Below are 10,890 nucleotides of genomic sequence, written 5' to 3'. Positions count from 1 at the left end.
CTCAAGGCGTAAAGCCTTGGCAGCCCTCATCAACACCACTGAATAAACAGCCCCAGCCTCCGAAGCCACAGTAGGAGGCGAGACAAAACCAGGGTTAGGAGAATCGTCCAGACCACTGGCCTCACCCAAGTCACCTGTCCAGTCCACGTCGTACGGACACTCGCGTGACAGAGGGTCCTCAGACCCCTCCCAACCCTCTCCATAATCTTCATCCTCACCATATTCTGAGTCAACGATGTAGACCGGCTCCTCGGGGCCAATGGGCCCCATCGGCGCCGGACTCGGCGTCGGGCGACGCCGGTCCGACTCCACATCCGGAGTAGGAGAGGGAATGGGGGTGGCGCCGCCCGGAGCCGGCGCCGGAGCCCCGACGCCGGCCGGAGCCAGCGACGGAGTCGCGGCGCCGCGCGGAGGCGGCACCATGGGTTGCCCCGATGGAATCGGCGCCGGAGAGGCCGGCGGACCAGCCGGCGTCGACCCTGAAGGACCCAGCGGCGCCGGGGCAGGAGCCGTCGGCGGCGTCGGGGCCGGAGCACCCGACGGCGTCGGAGCAGGAGCACCCGAACCGCTCGGGCCCCCGGACGGGACCACCGGGCCCGCAGGCGCCGTAGGCCCCGCCGGAGGAGACAGCGCCCTCATGGCCATGAGGAACTCCTCGCGCGACGCGCCTTGCCCAGGGACCGACGGGTATGGAGCAGGCAGCGTTGGCGACCCACGCGGGGCCGCGGGGGTGGGGCTACCCGAACCCCCGGCCGCATCGCGCGAGCGTCGGGGGGAGTCGGGGGTGCGATGACAACGCCCCGACTTCTTGTGTTTCTTACCTGAGGAACCGGAGGAATGGTGACGACTTCCGGAGCGCTCGTGGCGGCTCGGCGACCGTTCTCTCGACCGCTCCCTCAACCTCCGGCCGGACTGGGACCGCTCTCGACGCGGGGCCGACACCCGGAGCTCGAGTAGCTTGCGGGACCGCTCCCGTCTAGCCTTACTCGTCAAGGCACGGCAGTCGACGCAGGACTCCACGTCGTGGTCCGCGCCCAGGCACCGGAGGCAGAGTCGATGGTGGTCGGTGACCGACATCGTGCGATCACACCCGTCACAGTTCTTAAAACCGGGCATCCTACCGGCACCTTAAGAGTTAGAGTTAATCAAAAAACTTTGGTCAAAAGACCGGAGTACTGCTCTTCGGATCTGCGCTAACTGGCGCGAAAAAAAGAAGAACTGACGTCAGCGTGCGGAGGCGGCGTCTATATACTCCAGCGACGTCATCACGGCGCACGACGCCGACGACGGACGCGGAGCCGCAGGGGACGCCTGCAAACGACGCCTACCGACGCGCAGGGGTACTGCTACGCAAAAGTTTCCGGATCCAGACTGACGCCTGGGGATATTCTAAGGTAAGGAATCTAATACTAACCTGTTTCTTTCAGATAGAGAGTTTAAGAGAGTGAGTAGTAAAGTTGGAGTAGTTAGTGTATATTAAAGAGCGAGTAGTAAATAGTGAGTAGTGGAGTGATAAGTGTAGTGAGTAGTATAGAGTATTAGTGAGTATATTAGTAGAGAGGCTGTAGAGGCACCAAGCATCCATTTCATTTCTCCTTTCCAGATGACTTGACATTTATCCCAAACACCTGGACATGTTTTCAAGGTTAAGAAAAGCAGCCCTCTGAAATCCGAGGCGCCTGGTCACCCTTATCTTTTATGAAACTAATGTACTCCTAAATCCTTATGTATCGCAACTGATCCTTTTGTAAAGCGCTCTGACATCTTCGGGTAATGTTCGCGCTATAGAAAATCGCATTAAAGAAATAAATACAAATAAAAAATGTTTTTTTAAAAAGAGCAACCAGGCGTGGAATGGTGCTACCGAGCAGGCAATGCTCGATTACAGCAGCTGGGGAGCGACCCTGCTGTGGGAAAAGTCACCATTTTAACCTCGTTCTCGGAGGGGGAGCGGGCCGTAGAACACGTTGGAGAAACGGCTGGCCCAGTGACATCACGACAGACCCCTTAAGCCAGCCTGACTGTAAAAAAAATTGAGGCTGGCAATGTCAAAACTATATGTTGCCATCACTATGGGATGCCGGGGTAATGTGCGGCGTAGTACTACATTATGTGACGTTTTTTATTTAAATTGTTTACCGGCTTTCGTCGCAGCCTCGTCTTGAATAATAAGGTTGAGATGAGGGCACCAAGGCTATCTAGGCAGCTCAAATATAGTTTGGAAATTGTAAGACCGTTGGGCGGGATATCATATCATACAAAGCGAAACTCATTCCGATTTGTAAAACCGTTGCTGCAGAACCAGAATGGTGCGTCATAAAACACAGAGGAAGGACTGTGGTTGCTCATGCAATTACATTTTACGGCGTTCCATGTACTGAGGATATTTTTTTCAACCTACTGTACCATTTGACATTGAAGCAACGAGTTCAATAAGGAATACGAACCGATCATACCATTTTTAACCAAGAAAACAAATCATAGTTTAGCTGAATATTGTGCGTTTTTCTTTATTAAAATATTATTCTTTAAAAGACCAGGTGTTACTGAGCTTCGAGAGAATTCGGCGAGGAATTCAAGGGGCTGAGCAACAATACAGGTGAGAAAACACCGGAGGAGGGTCGTTTTGACAGGCGGCGGCCGAGGTTGTGGGCGAGCTTGAGAGGTAAGAGACAGCGCAAGAAGGGCTGTAAAATGGCGTAGGAGGGGCAGGAAGGCAGGCGTACGTAGAGTGGATGTGAATCCTGCTTCATGGAGGGATACAAGACAGGGTAGAAGAAAACGGGGTGATGTTGACACAGGGATGTCGGAAGGGTGTGGTAGTGAGGGGAATTTAGGGGATGACGTATTAATGTGGGGTGGGCAGTGGAAGCAAGTGGGTGTCCAGAGGGTAACCATTTGACAGGCGAATACTTGGCCAAAGGGGTTTACCTAATTTTTCTAATTTGCTTTACGTGAACTCTAAATATCTGGACGCCATGTGGAGTTAATACTGTATTAGGCAGAAAGCCATGGAATTCAATGTGCAATGTTTGTTTGTGCTAAGCTTTGCCTCCTGAATCGCGGGTTTGAGGAGTAAAGTGGGTAAACGATTTTTCGTAAATATTTTATACTAACGTTTTGTTCGCTGCCAACCTATAGCTTTCGATACATTTAAATCCAGATGAAAAATTGAGCGCCGTGTGCTCCTTATTCTCTGCAAGTGCACGTGTAAAAAGAATGCAGAAAAGGAGGTTCTTTTTTTACTTTCCACCTCCTTTAAATGATTCGCTGGAGGGCGAGGTTGCAAGGAGTGAAAACAAGTCAGGCCCGGGCCGTGCTGTGATTGGCTGACGTCACGGGGGTGTCCCGGGCCGGCAGCCAATCACAGCGCGGCCTGGGAAATGACGTCACGGGGGTGTCCCGGGCCTGCAGCCAATCACAGCGCGGCCCGGGACACACGGCAACAAGGGGCGGGGCTTAAAAAAAGACCCAGAAACGCCCCCGAATCCCGTTTTCACTGGAAAACGTGATTGACGGCCAATCTCTTCCAATGGCTAGCCTCCATTTATGGAGCTAGCCAATGGAAGAAGGGGCGGTTCCAAGTCCCCACTCTTGAGATTACATTAGATTTCGCCTTGGGCGGAGCAACTGCTACGCAGTTGCAACGCCAGGGCGAAACCTAAAAAGGAAATGTGCAACTGCTTGAATGTGTAAGCCCTCTTCTCATGCACAATTTATTTAGAAGTTTTATAATGCGGTATTTGTAATCTTTCAGTTACTTCAAGGTGGAAATGAGACAGGAGCAGTGTTCAAGCAGAAACAAGTGATGTGGGAAAGAACGCATCAAATCAGGCAGATTATGTAACTTTAGCGGCCATTTGTGATCGCGGCACCCTGGGAATTAGGAAGGATGGTTCATTCAGTTGTAAGAGTTTCCTGAGCTGTCTGCAAGAACACAAATAGGAATTCAAACGTTTTTTGGGGAGAATCTCTGCACACTGCAACTGGCACGAATGTACATAACCACTCTTGAAAACCTTTGTAAATCCCACAAATTCTTTCATCTGTACTCAAACACAGGTACAAAGTACAAAAGCCGATTTTCATACGTATTTCAGAATATGGACCTAAGTGATTAGTGCCAGCACTACTAGTTATGTAGCTTTGAAACAGGTCTACTACCCATTACAAAGGGTATGCATGTGCTTTCTGTTTTTGATTGTGCAGGCACATATGGTAAGAAACACTGTTAGTGTATCCACACTTCTTTAAATACACTCCTTTGCATCACTTTAGACTCTGAATTTAAATATTCATGTCATTGGATAGGACAGGGCCAGAGACAGAGGTTAGCCTCAGAGACTTGTGGTCTGCAGTACCCAGATCAGGATCATTGTTGAACACACCCTTGATGAGAAGGCACTGATGAGGCAGCAGAAGCATACTTATGACCTCCATGTGGTGTTTCTGTGAAGATTCTCATTTTTTAACCCCCCTCTTTGGGTGCCGGACTGGTTGACTAGTCATCACAACTTTCAGCAGCTTAATGGGTTCAGTTAAAGCGTTCTTTGTTTCACCCTGATTGGTGGAGTTTCCTTCACACCAAGTGTTAGATGCAGGACTCTTTTGTTTATTTGTGTAAGTTTTCTTGAGGTGAACCAAGGCCCTCTTCCCTCGGACTCACTCTTGTGGGGAGATTCTGAACTGCTGTACCTTGTGAAGATGACTTAAAGGGCAGGGTGGCCCAGGAGAATCTTCCATCCAGTGTCTAGGATTCTACTTTGTCACTGTCAGTCCAGCTCTTGGGATGAACCCCACCCCTACGAGAGTAGTGTCCTTGTTTGTTCCCTCTTGCTGGTCGCTGGAGCTCTCTCCAGACACTGCGGTGAAGTTCCACAGCTGGGGCTCTGTGGGTCTGCCCTGCTTGGCTGCAAGCAGCACATTAACAGAAAAATTGCCAGAATATTCTCACCTTTCTCACGCTCTGGCACTCACCTGCAAGATTTCAGCCAAACGTACCTATGTAGGCACTAGCACATTCATGTCTCAGCCCAAGCACATCCAAAGAACCATTCTCCCGTCCTGGCATAGACACTTTGTTTTCCCCATACTAACTATGGCAACTTCAAAGTACCTATGGGACTATGGCATAGACACATCCAAACATGGGAGCTGGTCTCGTCTTCTCTGATATGGGTAGGGACAAGTCGTCTACAAGGCCAGTATGAATGGGTGCTAAGACAATATACTTCAGAGAATACATTCTGAAAAGTGACTAATGACGGTACAAACACACACATATACTATGTATTTGATACAGTAGAGCAATTTAAATGTAGCACTGTCTACAGATGTATTCTCTGATCAGTCCATTTAGCTTGCAACGACAGCCACACATTGCAACAAATATGTTTGACATTGAGTTAGCATTTCAAAAATAGTCTTTATTATAACTTTACGCAAAACTGGCATTTGCGAAACGAGGCAAGGGAGGGGCACGCGTACCACAGAACTAAAACTCATAAAATAAGCACACCTTCCGGGAGACAGATCCAGCTAATGCAAGCTGACTGGATGTACATAAGGTGACGAAGGCAAGGTTCATAAACATTTAGCCAGCTGATAAAACTAATTTCTGACCCCGTTTTAGGGTAGGTCTGTAGATCAGAGGACAGGAAATATTGAGTGGGTTTCTCCATCTATTGTATGCGAGCACCTGCAAACAAAAACTGGTCACAATCTTATTGTACCTTTCTGATTCGACAAAGTGTTTTCACCTGAAAAAAGCAAGGAGTTGGCCAAGAGCCTTCGGATTTGGCCTGCTGCAGAGTTTTTAAATAAAGACCCACATGATTGCACTTTCTGTCAAAGAAATAGAAGCATATTCTGCCCACGAAATAATTGAACAACTCAAAACTGTACAAATATCACCAAAAAGTGGGCACATATATCAATATTTATATTAATATACAAATATATGTACAATAGAACATTCACAGTCTAAACCTCTGCCTAAAAACCTGCCCGGCAAAAATACAGCCTTTTCAAAAGTGTTTGCAAACATGTAGCAATTCCTCATTATATTACATTTGCGCCCGAATTGCATCTTATTATGCAAATTTAAAAGAAAAACACACTTATGGCCTGGAACATCAGACGAACTCAAAATATATTAATCCACAAGCATGGGGCTTCATTTTCCTATGCTGAACTCGCTCATGTGGTGCAGTGCCCGTGGCCACGTCAAGAGGGCTACCAAGGTGTCAAACAAGCCCTGTTGCAACACTGTCAATGATGCTGTGAAGAGACTGCAGCTCGGGGCTCTTCTAGAGATCACATTAATCAAGTCCTGTGTGAGCACCATTGTCGGCCAGTCCGACTTGGGATATTGTTCAAAATGCTGCCACTGGTCCCAGGGCCAGGGTTGCAACCTGTCCTGGGGTTGTCTTAGTACACTGCCAGCAGAGTACCCATTGTGCCAATGAATGGGGCAGCTAATCAAACAGAGGTGGAATTACAGTCGGGAAAGGGTCTGCAGCCTAGTGGGAGAAGCCATTGCATCAGAATCTCCTACCTATTCGACTTAGAATGAACCTAACGACCTTGAATTCACCCACAGCTAAAGGGTCTAAATTTTAGAGCAAGCCTGCATTTGCTTGAAGGAAAGGGGACAGTGGTACTCGGTAAGATTCAAATTTCACCAAATCCCTTTATCTGGTGTTTTACTTGCGTAGAAAGATGTCTGCATAAATGACAGAAAAATTGTCTGCGCTGAAAATCATCAGTACAAAACAGCATCAATGTAAGTAAAATGGGTTAAACACGACTCAACAGTAAAAATACTACTCTGGATGATTTTAAAGGCTGGGCTCAAGTGCACATTTGGAGTAGACCAATGAAGCAGATTTAAAATTTGTTTCAGAAACTAAATCCTGGCTTTGAAATGTATTTCTAAAACTAAAACCTATACCTTAATCAATAAAAACAAAAGTAGAACTACTTGGTTTATTCAATGTTCTAGCACAGGAAAATAATTTCCAGTACTCTGTACCATTGATGTGTATTTATAAGCAGCAGACTGAAAAGCAAACATAAAAACTGCTTGATGTCTAAACAAAAAAAATGCCGAGTTTGTGAATCATGTCCCTATAATGAGGCAGAAGTAGGCGGTCTTGAATCAGGCGTATTCAGTAAGCGACAACAATGCTGAAGAACCTAAGCAAATTTCTCGTTGATGAATAAGTAATATACCTTTGGTAAAGCTCTTTGCGCTGGATACTCTGTCTAACTACAGATTCCTGACCTTGTAAAATTCCCCAACTACCAGACTGGGACAGTAAATTCTTGCAATAGCTCCTGTGTGCCGACAGATTAAACCATTAACCTACATTGTGAATATGCCCCAACGTTGGACGCCAACATGAACTGCATAAATGTGTAAACCCTCCATGCTACCAGTTGAATCCGCAGACATCCCATCCTCAGGAAGGCAAAGTAGAGTTAAAAGAACTGATTTTTGCACAGGCAGATTCGGACCCTCACTTGGGACATCTTTATTGCCCAAGCGTCCTCTCCACAGAATGGGGAGGCGGGCGAGCGGTGAAGAATGTGGTCATATGAAGGAGCCTAGTATAGACCAGAAAGAGTGTTATTTAAGGTAACTTATTCTTTTCAGGGGGACTTCTAACCTTGAATTCCTCACCTTATGAATGATGTAATACTAAAGCAATGCCCACCCGCCCTCCATGGAGGTGGCTCTGGAAAGTGGACTTTACACGAGGATGCCCTGCAGGACCCAACAACAAAATTACTTTCTCCGTGAGCTTGTGAATTGATGTTGTAGTGCCAGGAGAACGCATGGGCAGATGCACACAAGGATGCCTTGCACATGTCCAACATAATGTAATAATGCCCTGAGATAATGCGGTATTAATGGCCTTTTCCACATGTCAGTGTGCAGGAGCTATTGAAGAGGTTCTGCATCCAGTCTGGCAGTATTGGAGAGTCATAAGATGAAGAATATGTGGTTATAAGTACCATTCACAAGAAATATGATGTGACCATATTAGCAAAACAAGTATTAGAATTCCTGTGTAAAACCCCCAAGGAAAGTGGACTCTGAAGAGACTAAAAAAACATGTACAACGAAAGTAATCATCTGTGTCCCCTGCCTTTCCCTTCAAACAATATTATGCTTTTCGGATTTACACAACAGCAACAAAAGTATACATTTAACAAAAGAAAAAAACACTTTTTTCATATGTTCCAAAATATGAATGAGCGTGTGTCTATTGGCAGACCGCTCCAGAACGTAGAAACAGTGCATGTCATAGGTCCCCCGTTCAGGCAGTCCATCATACACTTTTGAGCAAAAAGGTGGGAGAAATGTTGCGGGTGGACTTGAGAAAGGTATTACATAATTTAGCAAAGGTCAAAGTGTTTGCAGACCATCTTCCTGGCATGCTTTTGAAGCCTTTTTAATCTGCAGAATGTAATGATGTCTCATTGGCCAGGTCTGCTGTTAATACTGTTAAGAGTGGACAAGTGCCGCAGGTCGCTAAAAAGCGGCAGCAGTTCCTCGTCGACCTCCGACTTTAACCATTTCTCCAGGGACTTCATCCAGTCTCTCATATGCTATGCGGCCATCTTCTCCTATGAAGAAAATGCACAAAAAAAAACAATGAGCTAGAAACACTGGATCATTGCATGGCTAGTAGGTGAACATTAGGTTGTTTTAGTCCAACATTTATAAAGCACAGTTGTAGGAAGCTGGCTCCGTATATGCTATACCAAAAGGAGGTATAGCGTGCACAGAGTCCAGTGGAACCTCAAAGGTAGGAGAGGTAAAAGTAGACAGCACCTTACTCTCTTTATTTGTGGTAGTGTGGGCAAGCGGTAAGGCTTTATCAGTGGGTAGTGTTAAGCATTTGTTGTACACACTTAGGCAACAAATGATGTCACACACTCAAAGACTGAACTCAGACCAATTTGTTTGTATCAAAAATATGATTTAGTTATTTTATTTCGAGAACCAAGCCAAGCCTGGTGATGGTAAGTGAAATAATAATTTGCAATATCTTATGCAGTGTTTTACAATTGAATGCAGGTTCAAATGCAGTTGGTTGAATTACAGGTAAATCAACAGTTTGAAATTACTTTTTAGTTACTTTACAGATTACTATGTATGCTACTTTTTAGATTACTTTTCAGATTACTCTTGAAATCATACTGAGACACCTCCTAGACAAAAGAGAAGTAATTCACTTTTAGTACATATGAGTTTTTTCAATATTCCATACAAACCAACTCCACACAACAATTTTCAAGAAAAGCAGTCAATGCAATCCTATGGGAGGAAATGGACATATCGGTTTACAGATAAGTAGTTATTTGTTGGAGTTAATATTCTGGGGTTAGAACAAGGGTTCCCCCAGGGTCACGGATGCACTCTTGAAACACCCTCAGCGGTACTAGGGCGGCGGGGTGCAGAATGCTGAAGCCCAATGTTATCCAATGAGGGTTAGGGGGCCTCCGGTTGGTGGCTGCTCATGAGCAGACCACAAGGTTGTGGGAACAAAGTTCCTGGTGTTAGGCTCTGGGCAAAGGGGCATCAGAGCTAGCACCCAAAGTACACCCGCAGGGGCAGCTGGGTGCAGGGTGCTGTTTTGGCATTGGGTGCCCTGTTGTTTTCAATGGGGATTCTCTACTTGCAACAAAGACTGTAGGCTTGGGGACGAAGATCTTCTTGAGGTGACCAGTGGTTGGGAGAGGTAAGTTGGGATGCCTGGGGATGCTGGGAGACTGTCGGTTGGGCCACCCAAGGCCCTGGGACGTCGGGTGCAGGGGTGACTTTAGGTGTTGGGGTTTCTTACCAGCTCTGGTCAGAGAACACCAGCTCTTGGGTCAGGATCACCGGGGAGACCTCCACATGGTGTTGGGCCACTCGAACTCAGGCCGTGGGCATCGGGTGCAGACTCGCGTTTTGGCCAGTCAGTCTGTGGGTGAGCAAATCCGGTTCTCACAGGAAACATGGAAGGCCCTTCAGGTTCTTGAGGGCTGCTGGCTAAAGGACACACCGGGCGCTGAAGCAGGTTCGAGGTGCGGACAGGCTGGTACGGCTGGGGCCAAGTCAGTGGGTGTCCTCCTCTTCTTAGTTCAGCAAGGCTTCTTCGGTCACCCTTCTCTTCTTCTGGTCGGTTCTTGTCTGAGAAAGCAAGGTTCAGGGTTGCCCCTAAATACTAGATTTTGGGGCGTTACAGGTAATTAATGGTCGGGAACAATGGGTCCTTTCCTTGGGGTGGATACACCCCCTATTATGCCACCCTCCAGTGGGAGGGGGTATATGCTTCTCTCTGGTTGGCTGGGTCCACCCATCTGCAAGACGGTGGGGACTGAGGGTTGTGCTTCACCTCGCCTCCCCCCACCTGAGGGATGGGGTTGCCAAAGGTGGGCACACCTTCCTTCCTCACTTGGTTTTCCCGCTGATTCTCCTGCCCAAAGTGGGGAGCGGGGGAGCCAGTTGCTGGAAGCAGCAAAGGGCTGGGGTAGCTCACGAAGGTGGCAAGCCTTTGAAGCTTCCCCTGCGTTACCCCTGCCCATCCTGAGGGAGGAGGCTTGGCACCTCCTCCCAGAATGTGCATTGTATCAGACCCCCGAGAGCAGCAGGCTCTCGACCCAGAGGTCGAGAACATGTCTGGTGGTGGCAGCTGGAGAGCAGCCACTCAGCCAGGACACTAGAGTTAGGTCGTTTTTCAGGGGGCATCTCTAAGATGCCCTCTGAGTGCATTTTTCTAAATACCCTCACTGGCATCAGTGTGGGTTTAATGTGCTGAGAAGTTTGATGCCAAACTTCCCAGTTTTCAGTAAAGCCATTATGGGGCTGTGGAGTTCGTAATGACAAACACACAG

The 10,890-nt window shown here is 47.6% G+C and overlaps 1 protein-coding gene across 5 annotated transcripts in view; it reads right to left on the bottom strand.

Moving 5' to 3' along the window:
- Positions 1 to 5,405: 5,405 nt before the first annotated feature.
- RIPOR2 (RHO family interacting cell polarization regulator 2) overlaps positions 5,406 to 10,890 on the bottom strand; it is a 612,501-nt gene continuing 607,016 nt past the window's right edge. For 4 of the 5 annotated variants that reach the window (XM_078687528.1, XM_078687533.1, XM_078687529.1 and 1 more), the window contains exon 22: positions 5,406 to 8,634. In XM_078687528.1, the coding sequence (XP_078543654.1) occupies positions 8,540 to 8,634 (95 nt within the window). In that variant the 3' untranslated portion in view covers positions 5,406 to 8,539. The remainder of the gene's footprint in view (positions 8,635 to 10,890) is intronic. The other variant, XM_078687531.1, reaches the window with a different exon arrangement.

This window comes from Lissotriton helveticus, chromosome 4_1 (assembly GCF_964261635.1).
Source record: "Lissotriton helveticus chromosome 4_1, aLisHel1.1, whole genome shotgun sequence".
NCBI lineage: Eukaryota > Metazoa > Chordata > Amphibia > Caudata > Salamandridae > Lissotriton > Lissotriton helveticus.
Note: the sequence above shows the minus strand (reverse complement) of the source record. Positions and strands in the feature narration are given on the sequence as shown.